The sequence below is a fragment of the Gambusia affinis genome, linkage group LG15 (assembly GCF_019740435.1).
Source record: "Gambusia affinis linkage group LG15, SWU_Gaff_1.0, whole genome shotgun sequence".
Classification (NCBI taxonomy): Eukaryota; Metazoa; Chordata; class Actinopteri; order Cyprinodontiformes; family Poeciliidae; genus Gambusia; species Gambusia affinis.
Genome location: NC_057882.1, coordinates 26,633,707 through 26,649,388, shown reverse-complemented (window position 1 = coordinate 26,649,388; position 15,682 = coordinate 26,633,707). Strand labels below are relative to the sequence as shown.

General features: G+C 48.0%; 1 protein-coding gene across 1 annotated transcript in view; it reads right to left on the bottom strand.

Annotated features, from left to right (window-relative positions):
- The window catches only part of nsd1b (nuclear receptor binding SET domain protein 1b), a 30,064-nt gene that overhangs the window by 1,519 nt on the left and 12,863 nt on the right, over positions 1-15,682 (bottom strand). The window contains exons 8-25 of the mRNA XM_044141532.1: positions 15,092-15,204; positions 14,347-14,602; positions 13,380-13,480; positions 12,743-12,785; positions 10,440-10,621; positions 10,235-10,369; positions 10,000-10,123; positions 5,451-5,651; positions 5,201-5,380; positions 4,004-4,160; positions 2,722-2,927; positions 2,527-2,639; positions 1,817-1,963; positions 1,575-1,697; positions 1,396-1,512; positions 792-933; positions 611-717; positions 334-535 (exon numbers count right to left, since the gene is read on the bottom strand). Coding sequence (XP_043997467.1) covers positions 334-535; positions 611-717; positions 792-933; positions 1,396-1,512; positions 1,575-1,697; positions 1,817-1,963; positions 2,527-2,639; positions 2,722-2,927; positions 4,004-4,160; positions 5,201-5,380; positions 5,451-5,651; positions 10,000-10,123; positions 10,235-10,369; positions 10,440-10,621; positions 12,743-12,785; positions 13,380-13,480; positions 14,347-14,602; positions 15,092-15,204 — 2,649 coding nt within the window. The remainder of the gene's footprint in view (positions 1-333; positions 536-610; positions 718-791; positions 934-1,395; positions 1,513-1,574; positions 1,698-1,816; positions 1,964-2,526; positions 2,640-2,721; positions 2,928-4,003; positions 4,161-5,200; positions 5,381-5,450; positions 5,652-9,999; positions 10,124-10,234; positions 10,370-10,439; positions 10,622-12,742; positions 12,786-13,379; positions 13,481-14,346; positions 14,603-15,091; positions 15,205-15,682) is intronic.

Sequence of the window (15,682 nt, the reverse complement as noted above, 5' to 3'; positions counted from 1 at the left end):
GTTTGACTCAGAACCACAGCAGCTGGTGGAGTTCTGGTTCCAGTAGAACCGGGTCGACCGGATTGTAAGGAAGGGAAACATCTTTAATCAGTTTTATTAATAAACTCTTAAAGTCATTTGCAACAGAAAGTACATTTCTCTTACAGTTAATAGGACTTAATGATTTTGTGCTTAAACTGTCAGGAATGTTTGGTAGCCAATAGACTGTCCTATATAACAGCTCATCTGTATTTATGTGGCCATCTTGAGTCTTGAAGGCCACATAAATATCTAGGGGGTGCCAGATTTGGCCTGCGAGCCTCGACTTGGACCCCTGTCCCTAAGGTGTCTGACCTGCGGGCCTCTTGGTGAGGTTCAGGCAGTCTGCATGGTAGACTTTGGGACATCCTGGCTTCTTGCAGGACACCATCTGTCCTCCGTCTCCGCAGCTGAAGCACTCGTCCTCCCTCTCTTTGGTCGGCAGCGCCTTCTTCTTCTTCCGGCCGTGGCCCCGCCTCCTCAGCTTGCGGCCCTTATCGTCGGACGGAGGGTTGTTCTGTTTGGACGGCGTCGGGTTAGCGTGTTTCTGTCCGTGTCATGGAAGGAGCCGGTCTCAGGCCGGGAGCCTCACCTTTGGCCTCACGCCCAGGAAGCCGCTGCAGTTTGCTGAGCCGCATTTACAAACCGTCTTCCCGTTGCCCAGACACTCCAGGTTGTAGTTGAAGGTGAGCTCTGTGCCTGAGGGAGGAACGGTCGTTACATCCCAGTCTTTGAACGTTTTCATTTCCTTCCTAAGCAGGAAGTTGAGTGACCTGCAGCGACGTCCACCAGAGCGAACAGTCCCACCCGCGTGTCTCCGCTGACCGTCCACTTCTGCGTCTCACAGTTGGGCTGGCAGCTGTGGTTCATGAAGCGAGCCTCGTTGCCCTTCGGCCCGGCGTCGATTATTCTGTCCTGAAACCAGAAGCAAGCAGAGGAAAGACTCACGGATAGCGAAGCTATCCCTCTGCGGTTGCCTAGCAACAACCTGCCGCGAATGTGCGGGTTAAAGTTTCGCCTCATAACTGCTTAGAAATGAATCCTAACGGAGTGAAGGGACAAAATACGTTAAATAGAGAAGGTCGGCATTTCACATATTTAAAACTTTTAGGAAAAGGTTTCGTCCATGTCCAACCACAACTTTGCTTTTTTCCTTAGTAAATTTTCTTTTTGTGTATTTTGCCTCCAAACAGGATTTGTTTTACTTTTTTCATACGTCACTTCCTGTCTCACTTCCTGTCTCACTTCCTGTCTCACTTCCTGTCTCACTTCCTGTCTCACTTCCTGCCAGGCTGCTGTGCAGAAATCGGATCGGCGTGTCGTTAAATTAGATTTTCTTTAGGTGTAACGTTTGGCGTTGATGGATGCGTCACACACCTTGTCTAGAGTTAACATGTAGAAGTTGCAGATGTCGTTCTCCTGGGCGTGTCTGATCCTCGACCTGCACTCGTCTTCGCCGATCACCTCCCCGACGTATTCGGTCACAAACTGACCCTGAGAAAAGAACCAGCTGCAGATTTATCCACGCCTCGGCGCCGGCGCTCGCTTGGACTCACCTTCTTGATGTCGTGGACGCAGCGAAGGCCCCAGCCGCGAGACAGCGTCCGGAAGATCTGCACCTGGCTGTACTGCCGCTTGGTGAAGGCCTGGTTCAGGCACCGCTCACCGGCCGGACACACCTACAGGGACAGACACCATCTACTGCTTTCACTTTTCATCAGGTCTTATATTCCACACAGCATCGTAGAGAAATGAAACGATTCCTGGTGCGGACAGTGCAGAGACGCGGTTCTGCTACCTGAGGGTGGCACTCGTACAGCAGCATGCGGTTGATGCACTCGGAGTCGTTTCCACACGGACTCTCGTCTGTCGCCTTGCAGTTGCAGCGCGGGATTTCTGACAGGTCAGCAGTCCGGATCTGAACCTTCCCAATCGGACGATTCACCTGCACAGGCAGACGCTTGTTTACAGGAGCTCTTCAAAACTAATTGATCAGCAATTAAAATTATTGATCAGTGACTTCATGCTTCTGTTGCTCCAAAATGTGAAGATCTGTTGTTTTCTTTTCTTCTCATATCTTTCATTTCAAAATGTTCACAAAATAAAATAAAGCAATGTTTTCTATTTTGTCACAATCTATTAGCTTAGCATACTACAATCAAAGCACCGTAGCATTAGTATGCTAACAGCTGCCACGTATTGCAAAAACAAGAGTAATAGCCTAGCCTTAGCATGCTAAATGACTAGCATAGCAGTAATATTGAGGAGTTTGGAGAAATATCAGAATTGCATTGAAGACCAAAAACATAAAGTTATTTCCAGAAGCTGCTGGTGATTTTATTAAACTCTTTGTGGTTCTAGAAGCTGTTGAGACCCAAAGGAAATACAAAAATATGCTAAATATTCACATAATATAATATATAATATTTGAACACTGCAGTGCTATGAATCTGGTGTTTTTACTCCGTCATCATACTTGGAGCCTAACGCTGCCAGTGTTTTCCAGACCTTGATGTGTTTGTACGGCGGCGGCTTCCTGTCGTTCTTTCTGTCCTCCTGAAGCTGCCGAAGCTCCTTTTCTGCCTGGAGCTCACGAAATCGCACGGCCGCCTCCTCCAGCGCTGACAACGGAAATAAAACACACTCAGCATCCTGAAGATGTTATGAAACCAACATAGAACCTGAATATTTGATGATCTTCACCTTTCTTGTAAGTTGCATCGACGCCTTTGCCCATCTTCTCTTTGCTGTTTGCGTCGACGTCCATGTAGGGGAAGACGCGGGCCTGGTACGTCCACAGGTAATCGTTGGAGCCGAAGAAGTGGACGGGGAACTCGCCCACGTCGTGCCGCATGCGCTGGATGTTTTCTGGGATGGTTTTGGGATGGCTGACCTCTGCTGGCCACCACCTCGGGTCAGAGAGCAAAGCAGTGAAATAATCCTGCCCTGTTCGCTTCATTAGTTTCAGCTTTTCCAGTGAATTACAGACAATCAAACCCCTGATGTAGGAAAAAAGGAAATGTGTATAACATAACACAAAGCTTCAGTCAACAGCAGAGGAGGCGTTTTAATGCATCAGCATGGCGTCAGCTCAGTTTGGAAATAAATATCAGATCTGCCTACAAAAAAGCAGGACAAGGTTTTAAACAGCAGAAGAAAAACTGGACAGAAAAAGGCATCACGACTGAAATGGCTGATTAAAATAATCATAATTAATCAATTATTGCCAATCAGTTAAGACAGACTCAGAATGAACGACACTGAAGAGCAGAACGCAAAGGATGTGTATTTTCACACACGTGTCTTCCAGGAAGGTCACATTCAGCCATTCACACTCACACATTCATACTCCGATACGCAGATCGGTAGGCTGTCTGCGGGCTGGTGCCTGGCCCAGGGGCATGTGGCAGGATGTAAGGATTCAGGTTTTTTCTGTGCATTTATTCGGGTCTCTCTCTCGTCCGGTCGACCGTCGATTGTTCCCAGCTGTGTCTGGGTTCCCTGATGGCCCTCTGTGTTCCTTGTTCCTCGCCAAGCTGTCTGGTCTGCCATCAGTTATTCATTTGTAGCAGCTGCTACCAGCTGTGAGCCTTCTGCTCATCTCGCTGCCTGGACTTTGGATTTGTATTTTCATCATTAAAGCTTCATCCGTTCATTCCAACCTGGTCCTCAGCGTCATCCTGACCATCTCTTCACTGCATTTCATGACAGGAGGAAGCTGGAATCGAACCTACAACCTTCCGACCACAAGATGGCTGCTCTACCCACAGAGCATGTCGCGACAGTGGCGGTAAATAACTAAAAAACAATCGCAAAAAAAAAACCTTCACAAAAACACACAGGTCATAATTTCTGGTCCAAAAGGAGCGCATCATTAAAAATACAAAAGGTGAAGCCTAGAAACGTCTAAAAGTTTTAATACTTAAAACTACATAAAAGCTCAAAGGACAGCAACAGAAGCTGGGAGCAGTGAAGCGTTTCTGACCTGTAGCGGCCGACCTTGACCCACAGGATGTCCTGGTAGCGCGGCTTCTTCCCCGCCTTGCAGTCGTTGCAGAACCAGCTGCCTTTGGGCATCTCCATGTTCAGACACTCTCTGTGAAACGCGGCGGGACACGATTCACAGCACAGCAGGCTTCCTCCTGCCGGGCGGACAGAGACAGGCAGCGGGGTCAAAGGTCGAGACTGTTCTAGATTGAGCCACGAACCAGGCTGTTAGCTTAATCTCTCCTGCTAAATAATGTCTGAGTGACATTAATAAATAAATCCATAAATATTATCTGCACTGATGCTAAAGCGCTGATCATAAATATTAGCTATACTAACGCTAAAGCGATATACCAATACAGTGTTAAGCAGAAGCTAAAGCTAAAATGCTAACTTCAATTTAAATTATATGTGCCTTCGAAAGATTACAAATCTTTTACTTGACATAATATACATATATGTAAATGTTTTATAAAACCCTTTGAAATTTTGTTCAGTTTCCGAATTTTTATTTTAACATTATAGTTGTGACGTTTGTCAAAATTGGTTAATTTGTTCTTCAAATTCATTTTCTTTGGTCAAAAGGTTTTTTCTCCTGGTTTATTACTGCTTTTAACAGCTGGTGGTTACCATGGCAACCATTAGCCAACAGGATTTCTTTACTGTCATACCAGCTGGGTTTCCTACACAAACTGGGGTATAAAACCCGCTAAAGGAAAATAATTTACTGAACATAATTTATTTCATGTACAGAGGCAGAAGCTGCTCTTGGAATAAATTCAGTGAATCTGTTGTGACGTCAACCTGCTGGATCTCACTTTCACACATTTGTTGTTTGAAATAAAGTTATTGGAAAAGAAAGAGAGAAGGTGAAAAGAGGAACTGGAGCTGCTGCATAAATATTCGTCATGCACTTCAAAATAAGAGCACTAATATAAACATCTGACTACTTGAAGAATTTCAAACAGTCGATAAACAAAACCTTCAACTCCGACTTCGAGTTTTAATGAAATAAATTTAGGGAAACTTAAGTGATCAAATGTTGTCACAGTAAGCTAAAGCGCTAAATGATAAATTAGCTCCGCTGTTAGCACATTATCATAAGTGTGTCCACCACTGCAGCCAATAATAAAGCTCATTGCTAATTAAATAATGCAAAAAGGGGCAATATTGACAGTTTAAAGAGACGGCGTACCTTCCGTGCAGACGAAGCACCAGCTGACGTTGACGTGTTCGTGGTTCTTGACGCCGCGACGCGGCGCGAAGTGGTTGGGACAGATGATGCTGTTGTTGGAAAGCACAACGCTGCCGGCGGCCATGCACAGGTCAGTGGCGTGATAAGCAACGGGGCAGCGAACGCATCGCACCAGACGGCCTGCGGAGCAACGGGCGCCATGAGAATGGGTCAGCGGGCCGGGCGACCTGCTGACCTTTACTGAGCTGACCTTTGGAGACGGCCGAGCTGCCGGGGCTGGAGATGTAGCAGGTGAGGCAGACGTGGATGGAGCAGCGGAAACTTCGGTTGACCGGCGCGGTCGCGGAGTAGTTAGCGATGCACTCTCCGTGGTAAAACTTCCCGCAGACGGGAATCATGCAGCGGCGAACGTCTTCGCTGCGCTTCTTACACACGAAGCAGGTGTGGACGCCTGGAAGGAGGAGGACAGTCAGCCTGGAGAGCCGCGACCGCAGAATCAGCGCTACTAGTACTACTATACTACTAGTACTACTATACTACTAGTACTACTATGCTGCTAGTACTACTAGTACTACTAGTACTACTATACTACTAGTACTACTATACTGCTAGTACTACTATACTACTAGTACTACTATACTGCTAGTACTACTAGTACTACTATGCTGCTAGTACTACGATACTACTAGTACTAGTAGTACTACTATACTACTAGTACTGCTAGTACTACTATGCTACTAGTACTACTAGTACCACTATACTGCTAGTACTACTATGCTGCTAGTACTACTAGTACCACCATACCGCCAGCACCACCATACCACCAGCACCACCATACCACCAGCACCACCATACTGTTGGCACCACCAGCACCACCATGCCGCCAGCACCACGATACCACCAGCACCAGTAGTACCACCATACCACCAGCACCGCCAGCACCACCATGCCACCAGCACCACCAGCACCACCACCGCCAGCACCACCATGCCACCAGCACCACCAGCACCACCACACCGCCAGTACCACTACCACCACCAGCACCACCATACCACTAGCACCACCATACCGCCAGCACCACCAGCACCACCATGCCGCTAGCACCGCCACACCACCAGCACCACCACACCGCCAGCACCACCACACCGCCAGCACCACCACACCGCCAGCACCACCAGCACCACCATGCCGCCAGCACCACCATACCGCCAGTACCACCATACCGCCAGTACCACCATACCGCCAGCACCACTAGCACCACCATACCGCCAGTACCATGATACCACTAGCACCAGTAGCACCACCATACCACTAGTACCAATGACACCACTAGTACACCACCATGCCACCAGCACCACCAGCACCACCATACCACTAGCACCACTATGCCGCTAGCACCACCATGCCACCAGCACCACTAGCAGCACCACTAGTACCACCATACCGCCAGCACCACCATGCCGCCAGCACCACCATGCCGCCATACCACCATACCACCAGCACCACCATGCCGCCAGTAACACCATACCACCAGCACCACCATGCCGCCAGCACCACCATGCCACCAGTACCACCATGCCGTTAGCACCACGATCCCACTAGCACCACCATGCCGCCAGCACCACCATGCCGCCAGCACCACCACACCACCAGCACCACCACACCACCAGCACCACCATGCCGCCAGCACCACCATGCCGCCAGCACCATGCCGCCAGCACTTCCATGCCGCCAGCACCACCACACCGCCAGCACCACCAGCACCACCAGCCACGCACACGACACACCAGCACCAGCAGCACCACCATACCACCAGCACCACGACACCGCCAGCACCACCATGCCGCCAGCACCACCACACCACCAGCACCACCACACCACCAGCACCACCATGCCGCCAGCACCACCATGCCGCCAGCACTCCATGCCGCCAGCACCACCATACCGCCAGCACCACCAGCACCACCATGCCGCCAGCACCACGACACCACCAGCACCAGCAGCACCACCATACCACCAGCACCACGACACCGTTACCCACCATTACCATGCACCACCAGCACCACCACACCGCCAGCACCACCAGCACCACCATGCCGCCAGCACCACGACACCACCAGCACCAGTAGCACCACCACACCACCAGCACCACGACACCGCCAGCACCACCATGCCACCAGCACCACCAGCACCACCACACCGCCAGCACCACCAGCACCACCATGCCGCTAGCACCACGACACCACCAGCACCAGTAGCACCACCACACCGCCAGCACCACCATGCCGCCACACCACCAGCACCACCATGCCGCCAGCACCACCAGCACCACCATGCGCCAGCACCACACACCACCAGCACCAGCAGCCACCACACCACCAGCACCACGACACCACCAGCACCACCATGCCACCAGCACCACCATGCCGCCAGCACCACCATGCCGCCACACCACCAGCACCACCATGCCGCCAGCACCACCATGCCACCAGCAACCACACCACCAGCACCACCATGCCGCCAGCACCACCATGCCGCCAGCACCACTGCACCGCCAGTAACACCACACCACCAGCACCACGATGCCACCAGCACCACCATGCCGCCAGCACCACCATGCCGCCAGCACCACCATGCCGCCAGCACCACCACACCACCAGCACCACCATGCCGCCAGCACCACCATACCACCAGCACGACGACACCGCCAGCACCACCAGCACCACCACACCACCAGCACCACCATGCCAGCAGCACCACCAGCACCACCAGCACCACCACACCACCAGCACCACCATGCCGCCACACCACCAGCACCACCACACCGCCAGCACCACCATGCCGCCAGCACCACCATGCCGCCAGTAGCACCACACCGCCAGCACCACCATGCCGCCAGCACCACCATGCCGCCAGCACCACGACACCACCAGCACCACCAGCACCACCACACCACCAGCACCACCCACACCACCAGCACCACCATGCCGCCAGCACCACCATGCCGCCAGCACCACCATGCCGCCACACCACCAGCACCACCACACCGCCAGCACCACCAGCACCACCACACCGCCAGCACCACCACACCACACCGCCAGCACCACCACACCACCAGCACCACCACACCCAGCGCCACCAGCACCACCATACCACCATGCCACCAGCACCACCATACCGCCAGCACCACCATGCCGCCGCCATACCACCAGCACCACCACACCGTTAGCACCACCAGCACCACCACGCCAGCACCACCATGCCGCCAGCACCACGACACACCGCTAGCACCACCACACCACCAGCACCACAACACCGCCAGCACCACACACCACCAGCAGCACCAGCACCACCCACCAGCACCACCATGCCGCCAGCACCACCATGCCGCCACACCACCAGCACCACCACACCGCCAGCACCACCATGCCACCATACTGCCAGCACCACCATGCCACCACACCGCCAGCACCACCACACCACCAGCACCACCACGCCGCCAGCACCACCATGCCGCCAGCACCACCATGCCGCCAGCACCACCATGCCACCAGCACCACCATGCCACCAGCACCACCATGCCGCCAGCACCACCATGCCGCCACACCACCACACCGCCAGCACCACCATACCCAGCGCCACCAGCACCACCACACCACCAGCACCACCATGCCACCAGCACCACCATGCCGCCAGCACCACCATGCCGCCATACCACCATACCGCCAGCACCACCATACCACCGCACCACCATACCACTAGTACCACCATACCGCCAGCACCACCACACCGCTAGTACCACCATACCGCTAGTACCACCATACTCAGTGATACCAGTACCACTATACCGCCAGCACCACCATGCTGCTAGTACTACCATGCCACTAGTACCACCATTACCACTACCACCATGCTAGTACTACTATGCTGCTATACTACTATACTGCTAGTACTACTATACTACTCGTACTACTATACTACTAGTACTACTATACTGCTAGTACTACGATACTGCTAGTACTACTATACTGCTAGTACTACGATACTGCTAGTACTACAATACTGCTAGTACTACTATGCTGCTAGTACTACTATGCTACTAGTACTACTATGCTGCTAGTACTACTATGCTGCTATACTACTAGTACTACTATACTGCTAGTACTACTATACTACTAGTACTACTATGCTGCTAGTACTACTATGCTGCTAGTACTACTATGCTGCTAGTACTACTATGCTACTAGTACTACTATACTGCTAGTACTATACTTCTAGTACTACTAGTAATATTAGTACTATTAGTACTACTATGCTACTAGCGCTCTGTGGGCTTCCATAATTCCTGTCGCCATGGAGACAGGAATCACTGTAGCAACCAGAACAGGGCTGGCCAGAAGAAGGTGGTCCATAAAAACTGTGGTAGTGTCTGAGCCGGTGTCACTCCACTGTGTACTGCGATTGTAGGGGGCGCTGTTGGAGTTTATAGCATGATGTACCACATAAAGGAAAATAAAGAAAAAAACCACAGAACAACAAGGAACACCACAGTACTAAACATCTGTTTAAATCTCACAAGAGATTTTTGGGTTTAGCCTTTATTCTTTCTTTAGCTTTAGCATTAGCATTAGCATTAGGAATGGTGAAGTGTGATGTAAAACTGCAACAGTGGCCCCTACAGTCCCAATAAACGCTGGTGAATTTGGTCTAACAGCAAACTTGGTCCACAAGAAAGCACAGGCCGGATGGGCCGGTTCTGGTTCTGACCTGTTTCTGATCATCAGGAGGAGAAAACTGACCTGATTTACATTCTGGGCAGACAAACTTTCCTTTCGGGGCCTCGGCCAGAGAGATGCAGGCCAGGTGAAACGCACCGCAGCACTGACCCTCACACAGCAGCAGCTCCCCCGTTTTCTCACACACCTGAGGAGCAAAACCAGGTGAAGATCAGAACAAAAGAAATGAACCAGGATTCATGAATCGCTCCAGCCTGCTCTTCCGTCTCCTCCTCTGACTTTACAGTCAGCGTCTCACCTGGCAGACATTCTCCTTCATGGAAGCGGGCCCTCCCCGGTCGCCGATGATCTTCCTGACAGGTAGCGGCGCATCGTCGCCCAGCAGGTCGTCCTTTGTGGGGGGGAACCGGTTCTCCAGCCGAAACCTGTCATCCTGCAGAAACACGTCGGGTTTTCATCTGAACCAGAGGAGTGATCGTTTCCTAAAGTTCCTGTCGGCTGACCTCTGACTCCAGCGCCTCCTCCTGGACGCTGCCGTCATCAGACTGGAATGCGTCTGCGGGGGGCGGGTCCACCTGCTCAGGTGGGCTGGGGGCCGCCGGGAGGTCAGAGGTTACGGGGGGGAGGGGCGGGCATGGCAGCGGCTCAGAGAGTGGTTTCACTTTTAAAGATGGTGGAGAAAAATCTGCATAGAAAACGATCAATTAAGAGATTCAATCATCTGAAGTCTAAATGGTTTCAGTCACTATAAAAATATTTTCTAAAATGTAGTGAAATGATTTAACTTTAAAGCTGCAGTACTTTCACAGTCGAGTCTGCCTCCATGTTGTGGGAAAAGTTTCATCTCTGCTTTCTCCCAGTGAAACAACCAATCAGAGCCAGGAGGCGGAGCTTAGCACTGTCAATCACCTTGTGTGCACGCTGCTCTACCCTGACAGCTGAAACAATATTTGTTGCTGACTTGGTGCCACAGAAATACACTGAATTAAATTGTTTCTAGTTAGAGGAACTAAATCTTCTCAGATTATCTGTCTCATTCCAAACTGTCATGAGATAGAGACAGTTTGAATAAATATGTAGACATTTTTATAAAACTATAACTCAGCTTTAATGGCCTCTGTCCATCGCCTCCTTCATGTGCCGCTATTAAACATCAGGGAAGCTCCTTCACTGACTTCTTTAAATTGTTCTTAAAGTCTCATCTTGATTTTAGCAGCTCCAGTCTTTGTGTTGTCTAATATTATATTTAATATAATATATTAATTAGTTTTCTCGCCCAGAACATCGGCTGGAATGGATGGATGGATATTAATCAGTTTAAACTGACATTTTTCACCAGACACTGTTTTTGTCTTTCAATTACAAACCCAGCAGTGCAAGCAAATAGCATCAAATACATGATTTATTCTTAACTCTTTGGAAGCCAATTTACTGACAATAAGTTTACCATATAGTGGTGGAAGCTCCTCCCACCACATCGTCTTAGTATTTATTTTGTTTTATATTAGCTATAGCTCATAGTCTGCTGAAGTTAGTTATTCATTTAGACATCTATTTTCTAATGGGTGCACACTTTAGTTAATGTCTGTCTGAATGGTTTATTTACTCTTGTTCTTTGTTTGAGGTGCTGCTGATCCAAACCAGCTGGAGGAGGAAACCTGGAACAAAACATTTGTTTTTCTGAAAGATTTTGTTGTTTCAAGTTGATCTCAATTAGTTAATTTTGTCACTTAAATATTCACTTATTATTGTTTCTGCTAAGTTAAAGTTAGTTTTGCTTTATTTGTTTCATAGAAGGCTTTAGTGAATTTTGTATTTGTTGGTTCTTTTGTTATATTGTGTCTCCCTCTTGTGGTCGCTTTAGGTTACTACACCCCTATTCAAGTCTATTTGCAGGTCAGTTTTGTTTGTGTTCAGTTAAATTGGGCCCACATTTGTTACTTATCCTTTGACTTATTCTTGCATTAAATCTTTATGTTTTGCTCACTATTTTTGGAAGAATTAAATTGAACTTTTTCTACTTTGAACTCTTTTTGTCCTGGTTTGACTCTGGTCCCTGACAGTCGTGTTTTTGGAGGAAACCAGAGAACCGGAGAGAACCCAGCATGCACAGGGAGAACATGCAGAAAGACTCCTGGCCGGGAATCGAACCCAGGGCAACAGTGCTACCAACTGCACCACTGTGCAGCCCCAATCCTGTATCTTATACCCCCGCCCCTGTTAAAACCCTCTGTGACGTTACTGTGTGGTAATTAACATATCAGCTAGTTTGATATTTCTCTGAATGAGTTTATGTGCTTTTTAGCTTTAGTTGTAGTTTTTCTGACCCGCCCCGTCTCGATCCGCTCACTTTTCTCGAACTCTGGCTAGCAGCTAACCATTAACTGAAATGGCGCAATTTATAACTTCGTTGGGGAGGGGCGGGCCAAGAGGGATGGAGAAAAACCCCATTGGATTAGCCCAATGTCCATCACTGAAATCAACCAATGGGCTGCAGCAGACCATAAAAATGATATTTGATATATTTTCTTGTTAAATGATGACAGCCCAGGTCCGTCCCACACACAGTATGTGCATCAGTCTGGAGTCCAGTCAGCCACTCCTGCCCTGGACAGAAGTTTAAACTAAATGCAGCTGGTTTTTTTACGGCGGCGGATACGTTGCTCCAATTTACACGCCACTTCAGACTGTTACCTGTACTTGGCCAGTGGCCGGAGATAATTAAACCCTGTTTTAACTGATCCTCCACTTTGGGTACCGTTAGTAATCTCTAGATGATTGTCTAAATAACTGGAATCGTACGAACCTGCCTGAGGTCCAGCATTTGAATTCATCTTCAGTGTTTTATTCTGGAATGAAACATAAACAGGATCGGAACATGAAACTGCACTTTCACATTAAATATGAACATATAAATATTAGAAAGAGTTAAACAGTAAAAAGCAGCATGTAAGTTCACCCAACAGGTCTGGAAGTGGAAATATCAGTATTGGTATTTTATCTGAAATCATTTATCGTAATTCAAGAGAAACAATAAATTGATTTTTGTGTTTTTCGTCTCAGGTAAAGTTCTCTAATTCAGCAGTAAAATTCTAATGTTTAGGTCAAACCGCTACTTTACAGTTACCATTAATCTTTTATTCATTTCACGATAACCTGCTTCCATCTGGGAGGCTAAATTTAAAACACAAAAAATGTTTCATGTCTTTTGAAACAATCTGACTCTGAATTCACTTTCATGATTAAACTGGTTGCAGAAAACCAAAAAAAACATTAAAAATGATTCTAATAAGCAGAAATTTCACATAAGTTAGTATGTTCATATGGAGTAATTTCCCATTTCTGGGCTCACTACAAGTTAAAGGTGGTTCTTATCCAAGGCTTATTGGTTTATTAATGTGATGTTTATGTTTTGCTGCTGGGCCCAGTTGAAAGTTTTCTACCTTTTTCTTCGGGGCGGCGGACACCTCGGCCTCCAGGCAGTACTCCAGGATCTTCTGCGTGGGTTTCCTCTTCCTCTTCTTTTCAAGTACAGGAGAAACTTCTGCCAACCAAACAGAAATCATCAGAAACCAAAACCTTCCGACTGAACCTGCCGATCAGAACCAGGACCGGGTCCGGAGCCCAAACAGAAAGCAGCAGCAGCTTCATCTGTTTTACATTCAGCGTGATTCAAGAACCCCGACTAACTGAATAATCTTCACGTTTATTCTGCTAATACAACAAACAATGTGCCATAAAAGTAAAAACTTTTATATAGAAAATGTAGAAACTAACTGGAGATAAAAATCAAATAGATCAACATCATGTTAGCAGGAAAAGGGTGAAATAATCTGGTCGCAAACAAAACCTCAACTGAAATCAAATCCTGGATCATAAAGCTGCAGTTTGTAACTTTAATAAAAACATTATTACATATTTGTTCAAACTGTCTCCATGTTGTGACAGTTTGGCAAAAGATCGATCTCTTCCTTCTCCCAGTGCCAACAAGAAACAACCAATTAGAGCCAGAAGGCGGGGCTTAGTGCTGTCAATCACAAACTTGTTTGGAGCTGCTTTCTGCTACATTGTAGGTAGCATAGCCTGTAGTGTTATGGCCAGTTAGCATAGCCATGCTAACAGCAGATAAACAATTTTTCTGTAAGCTGTTCCTCCTGCATTAGCACATTTAGCAGTGAGTACATGAGCATGATTCACAGCACTAAGCCCTGCTTTCTGGTTCTGTTTTTGGTTCATTTCTTGGCGATAGCAACTCAGTGGAGGTTGATCTGCTCACAGATTATCTGTCAGATTAAACTGATGAATGGTTCAACAAAAACAGAATTTATGAAAAAGTTACATACTGCCTCTTTAAAAGGAATAGTTCAACCAAAAATCCCTTTATAAATAAACAAAAAGCAGAAACATTACTGTTGCCTTTGACTAGGCCGTCTGACAGGGAGGGCTCAGCTTCAGGGGGCGGAGTTAAGGAGTCGATGGAAAGCACCGGAAGCTCTTGGGTCGATGGCGGTTCTGCTTTGGGAATCTGGGTTTCTACAGGCGTGGCTGGAGCCAACTCCTCTGGCGGCGGCGTCAGTATTTCAGGAAGTAAGGAGGACGATGAGCTGTCGGCCATGTTCTTCTCCAAGTCCGAAAGCTCACACAGGGCAGCAACAGATTGATTGGCCTAGTGGAAAAAAGATTGAGTAGGCTGGGCGACGTATCCAGAATACCCGATGCATCGGCCAGCCATCGCTTTTCAATTCACCGTGGCTAAAGAGCCTCTAACGCAGCCAGCAAGTATAAATTGTCCTTTAAATGAAAAGCTTTTGGCGTCTAATTCACTGCAAGTATTGTTTATCCGGCAGGCTAAGAATGCATCACTAGCCCCCCCTAGTGGTGGGACATCTGCAGTTAGGCTTGAGGCATTGCATGGGTCACTGACTGCTTCATTTTGTGTGTTGGTTTTCAAAATAAAAGCTTGATGAGCCATGCTACTTCATGGCTTGTTGAATTTGATCAACGGGGAGTATTTGTCTTCAAAATCAAAATCAAATCAAACTTTATTTGTATAGCACATTTCAGCATCAAGGCATAATAAAGTTTGATTGATTGATTGATTGATTGATTGATTGATTATAGAGACAGAACAGAGCTCACTTTGCGTCATTTTTACCTTTCCAAACAGCTGGAGAGACTTTTTGGGTTTCTTCCTTGGGGAGAAAATCTGGTTGTATTCCTCAGTCCATTCAAGTAGTCTCTTGCTGGGTTTTCGTATTCGTTTATGTTCTGGAAACACAAAAGGAAGGAAATCATTAAACACTCTGTAAATACTTATTGAGCAACTAACTTGTAAATGAGTGAATCACACAGGAACAACTTGATGAGTTTAGATATGGTGAAGATGAGTTGCTGAAAATCAACCCGAGCTTTAGACAGGGAAAACATTCAGGATATGTTGACTGGCCTGGTTTGGTCTTACTGCTCCAGAAACTGATGATCTACTGACCAATGTCATCTCTGAATGGACAACTAGTGAAAGGTTGAAAGAAACGGGCTACAGCAGCAGAAGACCAACCAGACGCCACTCTGATTAGCGAAGAACAGAAACCTGAGGCTAACCAGAATGGTTGGATGAATGTGACCAGACACAGGTCACATTTCCAAAGATCAGATACAGATCGGATTTAGAACCACAGATAGCCTGGGTCGCCTTTGAAAACATTTCATCTGTGTTGTTCAGACTGTCATAAAAAGATCAGATGCA